Genomic DNA, 21052 nt, shown 5'->3' on the forward strand with positions numbered 1-21052 from the left:
TCTTATAGCACAGTTTGCTGATTCTATATTTGTATAATCTATAATTTGAAACGGTGCTCATACGTTTCCAAGGATTATATAGATATCTACTGTATGAATTTTGTTCGTATAGGAATTAGACGCGTCTCACCGAGCTCTCGAATCACGTGAATCGAGTTGGGAAAACAACACAGACGCGTTCGTGTTCGCTAGCTAGTAAAATACTACTTCACTATTTGTTGGCTGTTAACTGTATATAGCGATTTAGGATGAGTATAAATTTATAGAACCAAAAAATATCTGTGATATTATATTATTGCTTATAGCGAGCTTGGTCTGCAGATTCATGGGTCTTAAGAATCAAAAACAGGATCCGTCGCGGCAGTCCGCGGGGAAACCATCACGACCAATTCTCTCTGCAAAATCGACCGCAGTCGACAATCAGCTTACTCGAAAACCACGAGTTCGCTCCATTACAGATGGTAATTTAAAATCTGTTTTAGCAACTCCGACTCGACGAGTGAAAATTCAAGAGACTATGGTCAATCACCAGAACGAAGAGACCGTTGTTTGGCAGCCTTCTTCCCAGTCGCGACCAGAGGGAGAAATCACTTTTGAATTCTCCTCTCCCCTGTCGCCCATCACACAATCGATTCCGGGTTTTGAACCACCTATATCGATTGCAGATTCAAAACGAGGAGATCCAGTATCAAATCTATTACTACGCTACAAGGCGCATTCTACAGCTATATCAAGAAGAGCATCGAGTTGTGAACCTGACTGGCCAAGTTCAGTTTCAAAACGATTATGTCAAGGAGACCAGATCCAGTATCGAGAAGCCAAATCATTTGGAAATAGGATTCAAAGCGATGAAGCCATGCTGAACAATAAATCTTCTTTGGTGAAAAACGATGACAGCATACTATCTCAAGGGGGTTCACATCTTTCTCCAACGAAGCAGTCTGAATTGGAGCAGAGCGAATGCTGCTCAGATGACTTTGATTTGTTCAGCGATAGTGACATTGATCTGGATTATATAGATAAGCAGGAATCTCAACATTTAGTAGCCACCCAACAGAATTCTGCATTTAAGTCTCTGGCAGGAACTTCAACAACGCCATCACTCCCAATTGCAAGACCTCCAGTGAACAAAGAAGAAGAAGAAAATTATTTTGATTCCGATGATGATGACAATCTGTTACTATCAGATGATCTGCTACCGGGAGAGCTTGGAGGAAGACAGCCTTACTCATTCACACCTAGACATGATGTTCGATTGTTATCACAGAACAGGACATACATTCGCCTGACTGTCGAGAATGTTTTTGAAGGCGACTACTTTGTAAACTCACGCATGGCAGCTCAAATCAGAAAAGAAAAACGGATTCAAGTTTTAAAAGATGAAAGATCAACAGACTTAATGATTTTGTTACGTGATGAGTGGTGCGAGTCAATCATTGAAAAGGGCGACGTAATTCATGTAATTGGAAGATTTGATTGCTCGGGCCAGTGTGTGATAGATCGCGATGAGGGTCTATTGATAACCAATCCGGATTATTTAGTTGCCACTACTTATGTATCACAGTCGTTTGACTGTCGTCGCAGAGCGATTCTTCATCAACGAGTCAAAGCACCAGTGGAAACTAACTTGGCGATGATCTACGGAACTATTCTACATGAGTTATTTCAGATGTGCATGCTGGAATCTAATTTTCAATATGATTTTTTAGATCAAGTACTCGAGACGATCATACCTCGTCACATTGAAAATCTATTTTTTGTCATGGAGCCTTTGGAAAACGTTCGAAAGCATGTTCGAGAGAAATACTCGCTCATCCAAAATTGGGCTACAAAACATTTTGAGGTCATGAATAGAGCTGCCAATACCACATCTTCATCTAACGAGATTTCTATTGTTAACGTCTTGGATTGCGAAGAGCATATTTGGTCGCCGATGTACGGCTTGAAAGGCAGTATTGATATGACTGTCAATATTCGAAGATCCCCAGAATCTACAAGAGTTTCGGTAGCTCCTTTTGAGATTAAAACTGGTCGAATGTCTGGCATTATCAGTCATCGTGCACAGACAATTCTGTACACATTAATGCTGTCCGATCGATATGATCTAGAAGTGATTCAGGGGATTTTATATTATCTTGACTACTCTGAAACGATTTGTGTGCCTGCAACTCGAGCGGAAATAACTGGCTTAATAATGGGCCGAAATCTCGTTGCTCAAGCTATGAAATCTCCAAGTATAATCGTCCCTTTAACAACACGGAGTCAGACATGTAAGTACTGTTTTGCTAGTAAAGCATGCTTTGTTTATTACAAAGCGGAGACCGGTGCAAATTCAGTATCATCATTATCGCACACGAATTATTCGGAGGAAACAGAGCATATTGGAGAGGCCGAAAGTCGGTTTCTGAAGCATTGGGATTTATTACTTTCACTGGAAGAAAATAATATGAGCAGATTTCGCCATGAGATTTGGAAGTTATCTGACACTGATCGCCAAGAAGTTGGACGTTGCTTCGCATCATTAGAAATTGTCGAAATTAGACAATCCTCATCGACAGAAAAGATTAACAGATACGAGTACAAATTTCAAAAATCCGAAGGAGCTAGGATTGGATCTTATCTAGATTCACAAATCAATATCGGCGATCCAATCGTTGTGTCTGACAATTTCGGTCATCTCGCTCTCGCAGCAGGATTCCTGAGAGCCGTTGGCCCAGATTGGATAATTGTTTCTGTTGACCGCGACTTCCAGTCTAATAAGCTCTCGAGTCAAACCAGTAAATCTCAAATTACGTTCCGCGTCGACAAAGATGAATTTAGTAATGGCCTTGCTACTGTACGATATAACATCGTGCAATTACTAGCTCATGACGGTGATTTGCGGAAGAGGAACTTGATTGTAAATCTTGAAGCTCCTATTTTCAGAACTACGCCACTGGATTTACGGATTACTCAAAAGTTTTCCAATCTGAATCCTGATCAGCTTTCAGCTGTTGAAAAAGTTTTAAGTGGTATGTTATAACCTATTTTCGTTCTTGATCTAGTTAATGCTGATCACATACCAGCTGAGGATTATGCACTCATTATGGGAATGCCAGGCACTGGTAAAACAACAACATTATGTCAAATTATTGAGGCATTGTTACAGCAAAAGAAAACGATTTTATTAACATCATATACTCACACGGCAGTTGATAATATTTTGTTAAAGATCCGTGACAAATGTGATAATATACTACGACTAGGACCGATTCATAAGATTGATCCTGAAGTTCAGAAGTTTGCCGTGCTGCAAACCAACTTGCCGAGCAATTTCGATGATCTTCACAAATTTTATTTTGATTCGCCGATTGTAGCGACGACTTGTCTTGGAATTAATAATGCGATATTTATGAAACGACGATTTGACTATTGCATAGTTGACGAGGCCTCACAAATCACACTACCGATCTGTATAGGTCCTTTGAGGGTCGCAGATAAATTTGTACTCGTTGGAGATGATTATCAGTTATCGCCACTAGTTCGAGATAAAACTGCCAAGTCAAAAGGCCTAGATGCAAGTTTATTCAAGCTACTTTCTGATGCGCACAGAAATAGCGTGGCGGCATTACGTTCGCAGTATCGAATGTGTGCAGATGTCATGTTGCTTTCGAACGTACTAATTTATAATGGCGAATTGAAATGTGGATCTGAGGCGGTTGCAAATAGGCAATTAGTTGTGCCTGATCTTGATCGAGGCCTTGCAAAAATGCATGTCAATGGAGACTGTCTAGAGGCATGTTGGCTGAGAGATGTTCTAGATGAAAGGTTGGTATATTGTTGGTTAGAGGAGTTCGCAGTGGTTTCCTGACCAAAGTTTAGTGTTCGAGTTATGTTTGTGGATACAGACAAGATTCCAGGAACAGAAACGGTCCGAGGTGATCGAGTACAAAACGAGGTAGAAGCTGATTTGGCAGCCTTGTTAGCCAAGACTCTTGTATCAAGTGGGGTTGCGAAAGAGGATATTGGAATAATATCTGCGTATCGTGGACAGCTAAAACTAATCGCCGAGAAGCTCGAAGAAGAGTATCAGTCAATCGAAATGCATACGGTAGACAAATTTCAGGGTCGTGACAAGGAGTGTATATTAATGTCATTAGTTCGCTCCAACGAACAGCAGCAAGTAGGAACATTACTAACAGATTGGCGTCGACTGAACGTGACGTTCACAAGAGCACGTAGTAAGTTGGTCATATTTGGCTCGCGAAAGACATTACAAGGGATTCCTGTGATGCATCGGTTTTTCAAGTTAGTTGAGGAGAAAGGCTGGTTATATAGCGCACCTGCTGCTGCCATGAGGATGCATTCACATAGAAGCAGAAGTTTCAATTTGAATGCGGAGAGCAAAGAAATGAATGCCAATAGAAGAGAGAAAAGGGCTGTGGTTCGAGCTGATCACTTATTGAACAAGCGACCGATTTTCCAAAATATTGTGAATTCTCTGTAGCATTATACTGAAGTATATTTACAGATTCTCTTGAATAAGCTACTCAAATTATTCTGCAGGGCGTGCTGAGTTCACACAAAAATTTATCAAGTTGCTTACGCTACAGGGTATGATCGGCGTGCGTAATTGCAATAATCAATCTGGTGAAGTTAATTATAACTTTTGCAAATCAAGTTCGATTATAATACACGTAATCAGCATTCTAATGAATCAGATTGTTTACATATTTCCGTTACAGGTAGTTTTGGTAGGTGCTTTGTACCGGCCGCAGTTCCGTACGTACCCACAGCCCTGTTTGAATGTGGAGCTACATAGTATAGCAAAGCGACTTCTTGCAAATAGATAGCACAATATTGAAATTTAGTAGCTGATTTCCGTTAAATATCGAGTCTGCTTGGAGCTCTTTGGATTCGGTCGATTTTTCATACTCTTTAATCGGAGCAATTTTGTGGTCTAGTGCCTGTGTTTATCACAAATTCGGCTGGCTTCCACACAGTCTAGGATTGTTATCCCTTCTTCAAGATCTCGTTAATTAATCGTCAATTGGTCAAAAATTATATTTATTTACGATGGCATCAACGAAAACACCTTACGATCCGTATATTCCTTATGACTCCCCCGATGCGCCTGTGGGTGGATCGAGTAAGACCGCAGCGGTTCAACAGGTAGGTTTATAATTCATATATCTTCCTGGATTATTTGATCTCAAGAGAGATTCGACTTGATGATCGATTCTCAAGTGGGTTGTATACTAACATATTGGGATAGGAACTCGATGAAACGGTCGTTATTATGAGGGATAATATCAACAAGGTTATGGATCGTGGAAGTCATATTAACGACCTGCGAGACAAAACTGATAATCTCGTTGTTTCTGCGCAGGGATTTCGACATAATGCGAACAAGGCACGGAAAGCCATGTGGTGGAAAGATATGAAGATGCGATTATGTCTAATAGCGTGAGTTTTTTGAGGACATTCATATTCTGATGCTCGTTGGCTAATCTGATTCTAGTGGTGTTATCATTCTGCTTATTGTCATCATTGTGCCTCTGGTTATACATTTCTCATGAAGTCAACATGAAAGTTCTCTGGTTCGGTTCCTTATCAAATCTAGCTCCTTTAAAGTTTATTTGTTTCATTCTTTTATGTATGCATCGCTGGGTTAAGTTATTGGCCAGGTAGCTCCTGTTGTCTTGTTGTACTTTCTGTATGCTGTACCGCTACTTGTATTTTTTCTGTTTTGCTAGTTAGTCTTGTTTTGTTGACGTGTTTGTTGGACTCGATTTTTGATTTTGATTTTGATTTTTTTCGACTTGGCTGATTTGATTCAATTCGATTTATTTAATGTTTAATCGTAATTGGAACAGATCTGTCTACAAACCCAGAGAGTCATGCTCCTGAGTCCGATTAACTCAAATAGACCGATATATCAAACAAACATTAATACTAGTTGCAAAATTTCAGCTGTTCAGAAACTTAGCTAGTCGCATGCCACCTGTAGATCTTTCAGTGAGTCTAGGCATGACTCGAAATACAGGATCTCAATCGCAAATTATCTCATCAGGAAGCCGGATTGCAGCTATTATTAATGGTTTGCTATATGGCATTTGAATATCGATTGAATGGAAAAAAATTAGTATATTTAATTTCATGAATAAGCAAAATAGAAACACCAACGCAAATATAACAGAAATAGTGTCAATTTGGTATATGGACTGTAAACGGATAATGCAGAAGTTCTATATTTTGACCAGATATTGCTAATTGAAGCTGAAATCAAAGTTACATTGGGAGTAAAATCGGGGTACGGGCTTCTTCTATTAGGCATGTAGGGCTTAAATAGCCCTACATGCCGTGACTGTGATTTTGACACTATCCTGAATGTGTTTAGTTTGCGATAGTCCGATGTGCGTCTTTCACTAGAGACCAATTAGACACACCAGTATTGTGCGCCGATCGACAGTAATTCTGTCTCACACATCCCAAATCAGAGCTCTCTTCCACACCATCATCATCAATCAAACTTCTTGTCGAAATTGTGTCGGTTTGAATCTCTTTTATTAGAAGAGAGTGATTAGAAAGATTCTTTATTAAAGAACACTACATAGAATTCAGAAGCAATGGCCGAACAAGGAACCGTCATTCAAGGACCGCAATGGCGATTGGTCGAGGTTGGCCGAGTCGTTCTCGTCTCAAAGGGACCATATGCAGGCAAGCTCGCTGCTATTGTCGAGATCATTGACCACAAGCGTGTATGTTCTATATTTCGTTTATCGTTGAGAGTCGATTGGACTTCGGGTGGATTGGAATAAAAGAGCAAATTGAAAGGACGGAGTTGGATGAATTTCGTTTCAGGTGAAATTTATGTACAACTCTTATCAATTTTCTTACCGATCTGGACCGAAACTAGTTTCTCTCTAAATTATGTCTTCATTCTAACGGTCTACAGATTCTCGTTGAAGGTCCTACTGCTGGCGTTCCCAGACAGTCTATTTCTCTCGCTCAGGTCACCCTCACTCCCATCACTATCTCGAAGCTCACTCGTGGTGCCCGCAGCGGAACTCTCGCAAAGAAGTGGGCTGAAGCCGCTGTCGAAGAAAAATGGTCCAAGAGTGCTTGGGCTAAGAAGATCAGCGCTCGCGAGAAACGATGGAACTTGACCGACTTCCAGCGATTCCAGGTTCTCATCCTCAAGAAGCAGCGACGGTACGAGGTCAGCAAGGCTCTAGCAAAGGCAAAAAAATCGGCGTAAGAATACAATAACTCTTATTAAGCATCGAATGGTTGATTTTTTTTTCGTGTACATTTAATATGTTTCCTCTTGTGCTGTATTTACGATCTATAAAAAAGTCTATTTTCCTGTTATCCACATTTTTTATCCTTACTCATCTTTTAGGCTTATGTTCATTTATTGATTTAGCTAATACTTAGACAACAAACAGAAAGATGTTTCATCACTTGAACAGCATCAAATGCGTTCAACTCAAATTAAACTCACCCGCAACAAAATCAGAACGAAAAGCAGGAAAACTCTTGACTCCCTCCAGTCTAAATTTCAGATTTCTTCGACTTTCTTCATCAGTTTGTTATTCTTATTCCTATAAATTTGATCACCCAAAAAAGCCAAGAAATGAGGGTCATTCTAAAACATGGTTTGGAAATTACCATCTGAAGCTGCTGCTGCTGTTTCTATAGCTGACCGAATCTTACGAGTGGCAGAAGTCTCATTCAGTTTGCCCTCATCCATCATTGACAAGGCTTTTGAGTGTTTAAATGTAAAACCTACAAATGCACCTCGTTTGACATCGTCTTTGTCGGCAAGCATTTCTAATTGAGCCTCCTTCTCGTGTACTTCCTTATAGTGAGCCATATTGGACTTGTCCGTAAAGTCATCAAAGTAGCCTGCATCGATATCGGAATCAAGCTGCGGAATAAATGGTGGCTGCATGCGACGAACGTTTGTCCAATCGATCTCGGCAAAATACTTGTGCGCATGTACTTCCTGAATTGTACGAAGTCGTCGTCCGGGTTCGGCAATCAGATGCGTCATTAAATCCCAGGTACGGTCGCTGAAAGCATACTGATTGTTGTCATAAACAGGTCGACGAAACACATCTTTCCAGCATCGGACATTGGCATAGGTCTCGCTGATGTTAGCACCGGCGAACGGTGGGTAGCTGCATAAAGACTCGAATAAAATACATCCAAGAGACCAATAGTCAATTGTACAATCATACTTTTTGCCTTCTAATACTTCAAGAGCCATGTAATCTGGAGAGCCAACAATACTGTTTGCATAATTGAGATCTTTTTCTCTTAAAGAACGATATAGTGATTGACGCTCGCTAAACGTACGGTGAGGCATTCGAGTACTTCCTTTCATCGCATCCAGCTAGAAACGCGTTAAAAAGAAATTGCTAATTACGTTTCTCATTTTCATCTTACCTTGATTCGCATGCTCTCGACACGCTCCTTACTCAGAGATCCTGAAGACAAACCAAAATCAGTCAATTTAATATGACCAGTTGCGTCAATCAAGAAATTTTCTGGTTTCAGGTCTCGGTGAGTATAGCCAAGTTTGTGGAGGCTTTCAACTGCGCAAAACATCTCTGTGATGTAGAATCGAGCATGACGAGGACTCAAAACGCGAGTGCTATTCAACAATGTACGATAATCGCCTCCAGGAACATATTCCTACAGATCATAAATCAACGTCTATACTTTTCTTTACTCTGTGAACTTACCATAGCAAGATAGATGCACTCGGGATCCTGGAACGCGTACAATAGCTTCACCAACCAGGGTGAGTTGGCAGCCGTAAGAATGTCACGTTCAGTAAGAACATGTCGAATTTCGTCTAGCTTGAAAATGATCTTTTTTTTCACAACCTTGAGAGCACAAATTTCTTTCGTATCTGATTTTCGAGCGAGAAAAACATTTCCATAACCTCCTTGACCAACTTGAGTGAGAATATCAAAATCACCATAACGGAGACGAGTGCGACGCTTGCGAAGATACGCTCGTTCCCTACCAGTGTATGACTTCCATTGTACTTGTTGCTCCGCAGGAGGAAGAGATGCAGTTGTCTGACGAAATTTTTGCAGTCGCTGGTTTCGATTGTGAACATATGAAAGAAGATCAAAATAATAGTCAAGGAAGTCTGGTAGATATTAGAATAGGAAAGTCGATTACGTACACAAACATACATATCTGAGCTGCGTTCACAACTCGCCGAACACTCGGATCATTAAGCTTTTTTAGCTCTTCGGGAGTCAGCCCATTGCTTGCTTTTCGCAACGAATTTTTGATGCGAGCAAGATCTGCAACAGTTACGTTGTCGACTGAATTCTCCTGATCATATTTCGATTGCAAAGCCTCCTTCCCGTCAAGCTTGACTACAGAAGTGATATCGTCATGGTTTTCGTCAAAAGGGGCAAGTTTTGCGTATGCGCCGACATTGCTCATGTATAGTCCATTGACGCCTTTCGAAAGACTATCAATCGAGCTATTTTCAGACGTCCGCTTGTCGCTTGATCGTCCTGGCGAGGCAAAGATCTTGTTTCGAGAAGGATTGAAAGGCGAAGCCATGACAACAAAAAGAAAGTCCGCTCAATAATAGATCTATTCAAGCTTCTGTTTGCTCCAAGTTCAGGTATTTGCGGGTGAAAGTTATATCTCAAGAGAAATCTGCCATACGAGCGAGGATGTCCCGGACAGACATCAATATGTCCCAAATGTGCTAACAGTAAATAAACAAATCTCCGCTTCAGTCACATGATATTGGTTGCCATGGAAATGAGTAAGCTAGCTTGCAAAAGTGATCAGGTAGAATTTCTCCAGTGATGATTAATTAACAAAAATTTAATGTGATTAACTGCCAATTAATGATTTTTATTTGATTATTTAGTCTAGTTTATGCTCATATTTCTTTTGTATATGTAAATAGACTACACTGCTACTAGCCCAAATCAGTCACGTGCGCAGCCACAGTTTGTGTGGGTCATCTTTCTAACGGGAGGAAAAAGTTTTGAAAAGCTGGAGAGTGTTCACTGAAAACTTCATCTGACGCACGAATTGTGAGCAACAAAAGATCATCAAAGATCTCTTGCAGAAATAAAGAAGAAAAAATGCTTAAGTGTGTTCGTCGCGTCTCTGTAGGATCTGGAGTTTTTCGGGCGGTGGTTAATTCCCGCCTAAGTTCTCGGACTACTAGAAACATGGTTCAGACCCCAGGTGTACGACACAGTTCTACCAGATCGACGGTGATTCAGCTGCTGGGGAATATTGGAAGTAAACGAGAGGTCGAGCAGTATCTCAAGTATTTTACATCGGTGAGTAGTCAGCAGTTTGCTGTTATCAAGGTTGGCGGTGCGATTATCACCCAAAATCTATCTGAACTGGCGTCCTCGCTGGCTTTTCTCAACCACGTCGGCCTTTTTCCCATCATACTTCACGGAACAGGACCTCAGATCAATGAGATTCTCGAGGCAGAAGGTGTCGAACCTGATTATATCGATGGAATTCGAATTACAGACAGTAAGACTATGGCTGTTGTTCGTCGTTGCTTCTTGGAGCAGAATCTTAAATTAGTTGATGCACTCGAGAAGCAAGGAGTTCGCGCACGGCCAATCACTGGAGGAGTTTTTACTGCCGAGTATTTAGACAAGGAGAAATACAAACTTGTTGGTCACATCACGAAAGTTGACAAAACGCCCATTGAGGCAAGCATTGAAGCCGGTGCACTTCCGATTCTAACCAGCTTGGCTGAGACTGAAGATGGTCAGATTCTCAATGTTAATGCTGATGTTGCTGCAGGAGAGCTTGCTCGTGTTATTCAGCCTTTGAAAATTGTTTATTTGAATGAAAAGGGTGGTCTGATTCATGGAGAGACCGGCGAGAAAATTAGTATGATTAATTTGGACGAGGAATATGAAGGTCTCATGAAGCAGCCCTGGGTTAAATATGGCACAAAGCTAAAAATCAAAGAGATTCATGATTTGCTAATGCATTTGCCTCGCTCTAGCTCAGTGGCAATCATCTCTACTGGTGATCTTGAGAAGGAACTGTTCACCGATTCCGGTGCTGGTACTATGATTCGACGAGGTTATAAGCTCATTACCCGTTCAAATGTCGATGAATTCCCTAAAGGTAGCCTTGAGGCTGTATTAATTAAAGATTCTTCTTTTGGTAATTCGACTGCCGCTGTTGATAAATACATAGCATCGCTTCGAGAATCTGATTTCGTGGCATATGCTGATGAGCCTTTTGAAGTGCTTGCGATTGTGAAGAAGTCTGCTGGAGAAAATATTCCTATTCTTGATAAATTTATTGCTTCTAAGGATGGTTGGCAAAATAATGTCGCAGATAATGTGTGGTCCGCTATCTATTCCAAAAATAAGGCTCTCCAGTGGATTGTTCCGGAGGCTAGTGAGCGAACATCATGGTATTTTGATCGCGCGGATGGTTCGCTAATTAACGATGGAAAAATTCTTTTTTGGTACGGAATAGAGTCATCAGAAGCTATCTCTAGTCTGATGAAAGAGTTTGCATCAAAGACTGCTGCCTCTTCTTCTGCTGCTCGAATACCCAGTCAGACACGTCTGTTCTCGACCGCCACTACTGCTCGGCCGACCATTGGACGAACAATAGATCCTACCCGTGGTAAACGAAATTATTCTACACAGCTTTCCAAAAAGGTTGCTCTTATTGGTGCTCGTGGATACACTGGCAAAGCCTTAATCGACTTAATCAACAACCATCCCGGTCTTGAACTCGCCTATGTTTCTTCCCGAGAACTGAACGGCAAGACTGTTGATGGATATACGAAATCAGATTTAATGTATTCTAATTTACAGACAGATGATGTGTCCAACATAGAAAAGAGTGGTGAAGTTGATGCTTGGGTTATGGCTCTTCCTAATGGCGTATGCAAGCCCTTTGTTGCAGCGGTGCAGGGTGCGAAGGGCGAGTCTGTGATTATTGATCTTGGAGCTGACTATCGATTCGATGATGCATGGGCATATGGACTACCCGAGTTAAATGACCGGAAAGTAATTTCAGAATCGAAATCGATTGCCAATCCAGGGTGCTATGCGACCGGTTCACAGATCGGACTGGCGCCGCTAATTCCATTTATCAATAAGGGATCGCAGCCGAGTATATTTGGAGTTTCGGGATATTCTGGTGCTGGTACTAAGCCATCACCCAAGAATGACATTAACAACCTGAGCGATAATCTTCTTCCATATGCGCTAACAGATCATATCCACGAGCGGGAGATTTCGAGCCATCTGGGCAGTCCGGTATCTTTTACGCCGCATGTGGGACAGTGGTTCCAGGGAATCACGCTCACAATTTCAGTTCCGCTCAGTAAGCGACTGACTGCGGGCGAGATCAAGGAGCTTTTCGATGAGAAGTACGAGAGTGAGCCATTAATAAAAGTGACTTCCGACATTCCTGTGGTCAAAGATATCGCTCATAAACACGGAGTTACTGTGGGCGGATTTGCTGTGCATTCCTCTGAACCTCGGGCCGTTGTTATTTCAACGATTGACAATTTGCTTAAAGGAGCTGCGACTCAATGTCTACAGAACTTAAACTTGTCACTCGGATATGATGAGTACGCGGGTATTCCCAAGATGTAAAAGTCTTACCTGGTTTAAAAGTTTTATTTTGGTTTTGGTATTGGAAATATGATTATAAACTGAAGCAATGCAATATAGATATCAACGACAATAAATAAGTAAAAATACAGTATACTTCGCTGCATATCATTCGTCATCATCTTTTGGGTCTCCAATTCCGTTTTCGTAAATTGCAAAAACACAATCGGCTTCAGGTAGACAGGGCGAATCGTACACTTTGCAGACGCGTTGTTCACCCCGGCCTTTCTTAAGAGACAGTCTTGTCGTCGAAGAATGGGCTAGGATGTGCTAAAGAAAATCACAGTTAACAATTTGCCCTACGGCTAAAAAATAGCAAGATGAAGTTGAACTTACACCCCCAATTGGCTTTTTGGGATCGGGATTATACATGTTAGATTGTCCATCGACTTGAGAAACAACCTGATTAGTAATGACTACGGCAATACCAAACTCATCGGCCAGTCGCTGGAGAGTTCGTAAGAATTTGGCGACATGCATCTGGCGCGCTGCCAATTCACCCCGTCCGCTGAAATCCGTGCGGTAAAGTGCCATAATACTGTCAACCACCAAGAGCGAGAAACGAGAGTTGGCCATTAACGAGGCGGCCTGATTGAGAAGTTGCAGCTGATGGTCGGCGTTGTAAGCACGCGCGTACGCAACATTGTCAAGGACTTCTTGACCGTTGAGCCCAAATCTTTGAGCAATGCTGAGAAGTCGAACTGGTCTGAATGTTCCTTCTGTGTCGATGTATAAGCATTTGCCTTCTCCACCACCCATATCGATTGGTAATTGACAGGTAACAGCCAAGGTATGGCACAGTTGACTCTTGCCTGTTCGAAACTCCCCAAAGATCTCAGTAATCGAACCAGTTTCAACTCCACCAACAAGTAAGGTGTCAAGATTTTTGGACCCAGTAGTGATCGTGATAAGCTCACTACGACGCTGATGATATTCTGTGGCAGTAGTGAATCCCATGGGAACTAGCTTTGCCGCTGCATTACACAAATTAGTCAAAGCACCCGACCAGAGTCTGATGTGACGTGTAGTTACCTTCCATCAATAACTTGTCAGCCTTGGCTTCAGAAATTCCTTTAACAGTCAACAACTGTCGTTTTGGACTATAAACCAAATTGTCAGTTTCTGAAATCCCACGGAGTTATAGACAGCAAACGACGTACGTATAGGCAACAGATTCGACAGTATTATAACCTGCCTCTAATACTTTTCGCAGATCGCCAGCAGTGATTCCATTTCCCTTACAATTAATGTTAGCAAAAGTCAAAGAAAAGTAGACAAATTGAAAAGTGCGTACTTCCAGCATAGCTAAAGGAGTTGGCCCACTAACTGGCAACTCCTCTCCACTAAAGTCTTCGCTCGATTGCGGTTGATGATCGGTTTCAGACATATCCAGTCTCAAATGACTACTTTTAAAATATCTATTTGTTAGGCACTAATTATAATTTGTAGACTTTCAAATATATGCGATATTCCGCCTGGATGAATAGAAAGGAAAGAGTCGTGTCTCGCAGAATTAGAATTCACGATGTTGGGAGGAAGCCCATTAAGAGTAAACAAGCGACGCGTCCGCGCGTGACTTTCTATCACGTGTGCACTACGCGTTTATCGAACTTCAGAACTCGTCACATATAAAGTACTCTCTGGATTTAGCTGCCTTAATTAAATTCTTAATATAAATAAAAATGTTTTTTTCTTCTGATCTATTAGTGCAAAAATCGAATGGTCTCGGAACAGCTTGGTATCTACAGTTATTTGATCATGTACAGCTATTATTAATTAAGACGCGTCTAGGCTGGTCGCAACGCTAGGCCCTAAGTCGTCATTCAAACGAATACAGAAGAAGGTAGCAATCAGAGGATTAAAAAGTTTGTTAATTTCTAGTAACTCTAAGTCTTGGTAGGATATATTGAAAGTGTCCATTCCTGCAGCTTGTAAAGTGATTATTGATCCACCCGCGCCGTTGGCATTACGATTGAGCTCGAGTTTGTTGTATGGCTTGATTACAATTTATGAGCAGCAGGCCGGGTTTCTGTTTTGTTCGTGATTTATATTTTGCTGTTTCACTACTGTGCTGACTTATGCAGCTGATATTTCGGGTACGCACACGCGACTTCGCCATGCCTTGATCAATACGTCGACAACCGTGGATGCAGGACAATCCATGACTATTGAAAAGTATAATGGAGAATATCTATTAATGGGAAATTTTAACATGTCGATAGACCATGGAATTACATGTTGCTGGATGATCCAACGTTTGTTATTGATTTTGGGTTGCTGCCACTAAACTATTCTGCTCCAATTGACGACCTCCAGCTGGATTCAGAACTATCACTTCTATCTGCTACCCAGAGTACAGGCGAAAGCAGTTATCTTGAGGAATATCCTGAAATTACAATACCCGAACGCTCGCATTCTGTTTTTACTGATGAATCGATCAATGACCATGATCTAGGCCGAGTTACCTTTGAATTTGGCGACGAAGGAACTGCATTTGAAACAGATCCCATTGTATTCGATAATGATCATGATGACGAAGTTGGTAGCTCGGCTGTGGTCGAGTTTCCCGAGAATGCGTTACTTGATGATTTGTTTACAGATGAGAATGGCAACCAAGTAGATGTTTCTCATGGTCCCCAGACAGTGATTGCATATAATGATGCGAAATATCAAATACCATTAACCGGCACTGACGGTTTTCCTGTCCGAGAAGCTCGATTGTTAGATTCAGACGCAATAGGTCCTCCAAGCTCTAAAAGACGGAAGATTCTGCGTCCAGTCGTGATTGATGAAAAATCTGAACTAGCGACTTCAATTCTCAGACAAAATCGCGATAATTATCGGCTTCGCATGGCTCAAGAGACACGAGAACGAGCTGAAAAGGCAGAGGCGAGATTTATCAAAGTTACAGTGCCTGAATATTTTGTTTACGGTGGATATTTGGTCGGATCACTTTCCGATACGTTCAAATCATCGTATTTGGAATATAAGCCAACGAAGGAGAATCCAATTTCTAATCAACCCGAGCCAGAAGTTCAAGTAATGTCTGATGCAGATGATTTGCCATTCTTTGACGTGAGATTGATGTTTGGAGTTAAGATTTTCATAATTAACAAATCAGGAAATTGAAATACCTCGAGTACAAGACTCGATAGATAACCTCGTCGGTTTTCAATCCTCGTCAATGTTACCCTGGAACGCATCCGCTGAAGGATTGCACAGTTCTGCGGTTGGCCGTTCAAGACAGCAAAGTTTATCTTACGGTGGATCATCAGCGTCTACATCACCTACAAAGCGATATTCATCCGATGGCTCAAATCCGTATCGCCAAAGCCGGCGTCTTTCGCGACGGGTTTCGGACTTATTTGCTGACGGCCAAGAAGAGTTGCCGGATTACGAACCTGAAAATACGGATTCTGGTACCTGATTACTGCGCACTTGGATTAACTAGGCATACTGATTAAGAATAGACATTTTGCTGAATTTTGATCGATTGCAGCAAGAAGAACAAAATTTCTATGAGTGTGTACAGATTACAAGCAAGGAGCAAGTCTAACACTTTTTACTAGTTACATTGCGATGCGAATGGACATGTTGCAACAAAACCAGCTAACTTTTACAGAATTAATTGAGCCAGAAATAAGCACGCGGCCGGTGGCGGCGCAAGGTCTGATGCAATTGTTATCTCTACTGAGCGCTGGCGCGGTCACTGTAGCTGAACGAATCGAACAAGGTCTGGCAGAGTTTGATATCCAGCTTGCTTTTTGATATACAGAAACATTTTTTTCATAATATACATTGTCTGTTGCTATATTAAATCAGCCGATCATAGAACGTAACTGGTTCATATCGAAATCGCCGTCTTCTTGATCTTCGTCCTCGTAGTCGACTTCATCTTTAGGTTCTCTTGGTTCTTGCGATTCTGCCCATTGAGTAATATCATCTATATATGATAAAATCGTTGCGACACTATCAGAATTCCGGGATTCCAGTGGTAGAAATTGCACCATTCCAAAATCCTCGATCAGTTGAACCAAGGCACTATTCAAATCATACCACTTTTTGTTGGTGCTTGCATTAATCTCCGTGATGAGCGACGTATCCGGTGTCAGGAATGATTTGATTTGTCGTTTGCTCAGGTCGTCCTTTATTAGATCTAGTTTCGAGAGAATATTGATATGGGGAAGTTCGAGTAGAATCATCGCTGACATAGCTGACATGACACCCGAGAAAAACTTTGGCCGATCAATGACAAATGGAGCTTCTAGCAAGTATGTAGCGCAGAGCGAGAAACCAAGCGTTTGTGACAAGTGCTTGACTAGAGTCGGTAAAACTGGGATGTGGGTATATAATTCGATTTGCCCTGTTCGTCAGTGCCGTAATTTCAAAAATGGGAGATAAGTACCTGGACAATCGAAAATTAAATATTCCTCCTCATAATCGCCAATTTCTTCGTCCAGCCAGTCCAAATGACTCAGTAAGAATCTAATTATGTCAATTTTCTAGCCTTTTAGGGTGGGCCAGTAGACAACATACTCAAAACAATAGATCAGGCCTCCATTTGGTCCAAATGACATTTCCTCCATTACGTCTTCAAGAGATATGAGATCTCGAATGTCGATGGTGAATTCGTATTCACCGGGTTCGGCTGCGGGATCGAGATTGACCAGGTGTGCGCGACGGCCAATACTTTGGATGTATGTCAGAAGTGAAGAACAAAACGTGCTCTATGCAGTGTTAGTTGACCTATCGAATCGAAATCAGTTCATTCTTGCCTTTCCCACACCAGCAGGTCCGAGGACCATGACGCCTACTCTCGACATTTCTTACGAAAGGGATAATAATTATTTCAATTCGGCACAGTTACGGGTTCTAAGCAATTACTATGATTAGATAATTGGGACAATGTATCAACGAAAATCCATTGGGAGTTCAGTCAATCCCACTCCTAAAACCCATAGTATATTCATGCCAATCTAGATTACACCGAACATAACAATAAACTATAACATAATAATATCAAAACGTAAAATGATCATTTTGGTGGAGTCGTGAGATCCATATACAGAATCCTTTCATCAGATTCTGATTTCACAATACCTAGGGTTTTGTTTAGGTCAGTGTGCCCGACAGAGTCGATATTGTGGATATCTTGGTCGATATTTCGCTTAATTTGTTTTGGTTTTTTAACGACTCGGTATACATCTGTCAAATTCATAGACGAATCCATGCTGATATTCTTGTTATATGACATTTTGCGCTGTCGCTTTGGCCGTCCCATCAGCTCTTCATACTTGTCTAGAAACAGCGGTAGCGTCTGGCAATCGCCCCTAAGTTGTAGATCAAAAACGTTTTCCAGCATTTTAATCGCCGGCGGATCATCACGATTAATCCAAATAGTTGTTCCGCCCGTAGCCCGGACAGCTTGAGCCATTTCCTTGACGATTCGGCGTACGCCTGGGATCTGTAAGCTTGTTCCTACAACAAGCAGGACGTCTGGGCGAGCTCTTAAATCGGCGGTGGTAACAGATCCGATTGCTTCTGCATCCGGATTGGCCTCATTATATAGTACAATTCGCGGCCGCAATCGTCCGACGCCCTGAGCTCGTTTACCAACGACTTCTCGGACAGAGTCTAATTCCTTGCATTCATCGCACTCTGGGCTCTCGGATTGCATGAACAGCTGAGGATCAAACTGACCCAGCCAGCCACATTTTGCGCACACCATCTTGGTTAGTCCGCCATGTAACTGTATGGTTTTCGGAAACGGGGCGCGGGACGGCAGAGGAATGATGGTTTGCAGGCCAATCAAGTCAAGTTCTAAACCGTCCACATTTTGAGTATAGAGCCGGAGCAATCTTTTATCGGTCGCCAACCGAGACAAAAAATTATGAAAGGAAGTCGCTTTTGCCTCATTGCTCTTCAAATGGAGCGTATTAATCATTGAATGAAACATTCTCGTCGTCTCAACATCTTTATACACAGATGAGTCAAACATAGCTTTCCCATTTCCTTTTAAATTAAAAGTATTTTTCACAGTTTTGAAAAGCCCATCTTGAGATCTGAAATCAGGAATGCCGGCCTCGACTGAAATCCCGGCTCCCACAACAGCAACCAGTCGTTTCGATTTCCGAAGAGCTCGAAAGAGTGTATTCGCAAACGGAATCTTCTCTTGAATTTGATTAAAAGATTCCAGATTAATTATTTTATCATCAAGGACAAACGAACCAGTACATTTTTCCGCGTTGACCGACCGCCTCCGGCGAACAGGTTTATCTGTTGCGGATGCCTCGGTCGTCACGACAGGAGCACCCTGGAGAACCGTCTGCATGCTAAGCTTGGGCACAAATAAGTAGTAACAGCATAAGCAGAAAGCGACCTTTGTGAAACAAACCTTCTCGTTTTAAATATTCAAACAATCAAAACCAGCTGATAGTATGATCAATATTCACAGGGAATGCGAGATCCCGCCATCTTGAAAATGACAGGGGTAGAGTGAGGCTCAAGTAAGGCTTCTTTAAGGTCTGTTTATTTGACCATATCTACTATGTTCTGATATTCAATGTAAAATTAAATTGCTACAGACCGATACAAAGAATTATACTAATCAATACACTAAGCCAAAAAATAGACAATGAAAATGCAACCAAGCTCCAAAACCAATCAAGCCTTCAACCGCTTGCCAATAACACTTTCCCATCCCCGAGCACGTTCAAATCCATTCGTAGCTGACTGGAAGTCCATAACAGCTTGAAATACTTTCTCCTTTGAAACGGTCACAAAAGGACCATATTGTACGACCTCTTGATCGAGCGCCTGGCCCGCAATGATAACGACCCGTGCAGATTTTTCGTATTCCTCAGGAACAGAGAACTCAACTCCATCACCGTCGCGGTTAAAAACGGCATTGTTGAACTGCTTAATCTTGGTCGTGCCACACATGAGCTCACCTTCAAGCACATATGCAAAAGAATTAAACCCGGCCGGAATGGGCTGAGAAATGAATCCACCAGGTTTGATTGTCGCATCAATCATCCATACAGGTGTGTAAGCTAAGTCTTGAACGCTCTTGACACCGTAAGATTCACCAGAGATGACTCGAATTTCAAGCTTATCGTTGGGCTGGGCAATGGGGATTTCCTCCTTGCGAAGATCACGATACCTAGGCTCGACGTCCTTGAGCTTTTCGGGAAGATCAACCCATAGCTGTAAACCAACGACAGGAGATCCATCTTTTTGCGGTCGAGGCATTTCAGCGTCTAAACTATGTTAGGAGACTCGAAATCTAAAAAATCAATAAATCAATATACATACGCATGATACCTCGACCAGCTGTCATAAACTGAAGATCGCCCTCGTCGATTGTTCCTGCTGAGCCTGTGAAATCTTCATGGTCGACCTGCCCATGCAGAAGATATGTAATCGTTTCCTGACCTCGGTGAGGATGATCAGGAAATCCCGCAGTCCCGCCGACAGAAAAATGATCAAGTAGCAAGAACGGCGTGAAGTTACGCAGTCGGGCGGTTCCTACTGATCGCCGGACTCGAGCTCCCTGCCCTTCAGCCTGTTCAATAGCAAGAAACACTTTTGACAGCGACCGTGACTTGAGAATATTTGAAACTGAAGACATTGCAGTTCTTTCAGACGTGTATACTTTAGTGTGAATCTGTTCTAAATTTGTGAATGCGCTCAATAAGCTGAAGAAATCGGAAGTGTCCCTGATATATAAAACTACTATCGCTAAGCAAGGAACAAGGCACAACCAAAATATAGATTTCATAAGTTTCGACGACAAAACAGGTCCTTATATATTTGTCAATTGACCAAATATGCCATCAATGAATATTCTAGCAGGATTGCCACGAGCTTATGTACTGTTTACAAAGCCATTTGTTAGTCTTCGATAGAGATTCCTTTTCCTACGATCGACTCTACATTTCCAATGATTGATCAGAGTTTGTCATAATCATGTGATCAGTACAAGTGGACAGAATATCTGCTTTTGTGTCACAAACAGCTAAGGAACTTGCGCACTAGATTTTATCAATGCTGACTCAGTTCCTTGCGCGAAGTACTCAGCTGAGAATTGCACGTGAATATAATCTCATCACACTTCCTAATTAGCAAGCTGTTAGTGATCTCTCTCATCCTCCGCACTTTTGACTAATTCGAGGCTTTCACGGCTTTAGCCATATCCGCAGAGTCCACAGAGGCTTTATTTAACTGTTGTGAAAGATATCATCTGTAAAATTATGTTAAACTGATCGAACTTTCTGGAGGAGTGAAGATTATGCACTTTATAAGCTCACTCGGCAATTAATTTTGCAGTACTTCAGTAGTATATCGCGCAAAGAGATGAACTACTGGTTTTGATAACTAGAATTGTTGTAACATCTGGATTG

The 21052-nt window shown here is 41.8% G+C and overlaps 10 protein-coding genes across 10 annotated transcripts; 5 read left to right on the forward strand and 5 right to left on the reverse strand.

Annotated features, from left to right (window-relative positions):
* The first annotated feature begins 193 nt into the window (after positions 1 to 193).
* V1516DRAFT_676248 (DNA replication factor Dna2-domain-containing protein) lies at positions 194 to 4795 on the forward strand. Its single transcript, XM_066922389.1, has 3 exons — positions 194 to 3011; positions 3066 to 3807; positions 3862 to 4795. Exons 1-3 carry the CDS (start codon positions 326 to 328, stop codon positions 4484 to 4486), a joined length of 4053 nt encoding a protein of 1350 aa, XP_066776532.1. The 5' UTR covers positions 194 to 325; the 3' UTR covers positions 4487 to 4795.
* V1516DRAFT_387710 (synaptobrevin-domain-containing protein) lies at positions 4772 to 5817 on the forward strand. The gene is made up of 3 exons (XM_066918978.1): positions 4772 to 5151; positions 5255 to 5445; positions 5501 to 5817. Exons 1-3 carry the CDS (start codon positions 5056 to 5058, stop codon positions 5556 to 5558), a joined length of 345 nt encoding a protein of 114 aa, XP_066776533.1. The 5' UTR covers positions 4772 to 5055; the 3' UTR covers positions 5559 to 5817.
* Positions 5818 to 6500: 683 nt separating this feature from the next.
* On the forward strand, positions 6501 to 7558 carry V1516DRAFT_676254 (60S ribosomal protein eL14). The gene is made up of 2 exons (XM_066922390.1): positions 6501 to 6740; positions 6938 to 7558. The coding sequence occupies exons 1-2, from the start codon at positions 6609 to 6611 to the stop codon at positions 7238 to 7240; spliced, it is 435 nt and encodes a 144-aa protein (XP_066776534.1). The 5' UTR covers positions 6501 to 6608; the 3' UTR covers positions 7241 to 7558.
* On the reverse strand, positions 7390 to 9706 carry V1516DRAFT_387954 (kinase-like domain-containing protein). The gene is made up of 4 exons (XM_066918979.1): positions 9195 to 9706; positions 8733 to 9148; positions 8434 to 8682; positions 7390 to 8380 (listed from the first exon to the last, which is right to left on the reverse strand). The coding sequence occupies exons 1-4, from the start codon at positions 9574 to 9576 to the stop codon at positions 7631 to 7633; spliced, it is 1797 nt and encodes a 598-aa protein (XP_066776535.1). The 5' UTR covers positions 9577 to 9706; the 3' UTR covers positions 7390 to 7630.
* Positions 9707 to 10027: 321 nt separating this feature from the next.
* On the forward strand, positions 10028 to 12742 carry V1516DRAFT_676262 (Aspartate/glutamate/uridylate kinase). The gene has a single exon (XM_066922391.1). It carries the CDS (start codon positions 10116 to 10118, stop codon positions 12630 to 12632), a length of 2517 nt encoding a protein of 838 aa, XP_066776536.1. The 5' UTR covers positions 10028 to 10115; the 3' UTR covers positions 12633 to 12742.
* On the reverse strand, positions 12598 to 14140 carry V1516DRAFT_676265 (Rad51-domain-containing protein). The gene is made up of 5 exons (XM_066922392.1): positions 13945 to 14140; positions 13811 to 13887; positions 13683 to 13750; positions 12987 to 13624; positions 12598 to 12920 (listed from the first exon to the last, which is right to left on the reverse strand). The coding sequence occupies exons 1-5, from the start codon at positions 14035 to 14037 to the stop codon at positions 12759 to 12761; spliced, it is 1038 nt and encodes a 345-aa protein (XP_066776537.1). The 5' UTR covers positions 14038 to 14140; the 3' UTR covers positions 12598 to 12758.
* A 154-nt stretch (positions 14141 to 14294) lies between these two features.
* V1516DRAFT_712370 (Rec8 like protein-domain-containing protein) lies at positions 14295 to 16467 on the forward strand. The gene is made up of 8 exons (XM_066924283.1): positions 14295 to 14388; positions 14442 to 14493; positions 14551 to 14686; positions 14735 to 14825; positions 14873 to 15725; positions 15772 to 16069; positions 16121 to 16172; positions 16220 to 16467. The coding sequence occupies exons 1-8, from the start codon at positions 14333 to 14335 to the stop codon at positions 16416 to 16418; spliced, it is 1737 nt and encodes a 578-aa protein (XP_066776538.1). The 5' UTR covers positions 14295 to 14332; the 3' UTR covers positions 16419 to 16467.
* Positions 16167 to 17518, reverse strand: V1516DRAFT_676275 (GPN-loop GTPase). Its single transcript, XM_066922393.1, has 4 exons — positions 17426 to 17518; positions 17187 to 17377; positions 17056 to 17135; positions 16167 to 17013 (listed from the first exon to the last, which is right to left on the reverse strand). The coding sequence occupies exons 1-4, from the start codon at positions 17471 to 17473 to the stop codon at positions 16469 to 16471; spliced, it is 864 nt and encodes a 287-aa protein (XP_066776539.1). The 5' UTR covers positions 17474 to 17518; the 3' UTR covers positions 16167 to 16468.
* Positions 17519 to 17539: 21 nt separating this feature from the next.
* V1516DRAFT_676278 (DHS-like NAD/FAD-binding domain-containing protein) lies at positions 17540 to 19115 on the reverse strand. Its single transcript, XM_066922394.1, has one exon. The coding sequence runs from the start codon at positions 18979 to 18981 to the stop codon at positions 17686 to 17688; it is 1296 nt and encodes a 431-aa protein (XP_066776540.1). The 5' UTR covers positions 18982 to 19115; the 3' UTR covers positions 17540 to 17685.
* Positions 19116 to 19313: 198 nt separating this feature from the next.
* Positions 19314 to 20280, reverse strand: V1516DRAFT_625574 (RmlC-like cupin domain-containing protein; the record flags this gene model as incomplete). The annotated part of the gene is made up of 2 exons (XM_066919707.1): positions 19314 to 19909; positions 19965 to 20280. 2 exons carry the CDS (start codon positions 20278 to 20280, stop codon positions 19314 to 19316), a joined length of 912 nt encoding a protein of 303 aa, XP_066776541.1.
* Between the last annotated feature and the right edge of the window lie 772 nt (positions 20281 to 21052).

The sequence above is a fragment of the Lipomyces oligophaga genome (assembly GCF_038497815.1).
Source record: "Lipomyces oligophaga strain CBS 7107 unplaced genomic scaffold V1516scaffold_5, whole genome shotgun sequence".
Lineage (NCBI taxonomy): Eukaryota > Fungi > Ascomycota > Lipomycetes > Lipomycetales > Lipomycetaceae > Lipomyces > [Lipomyces] oligophaga.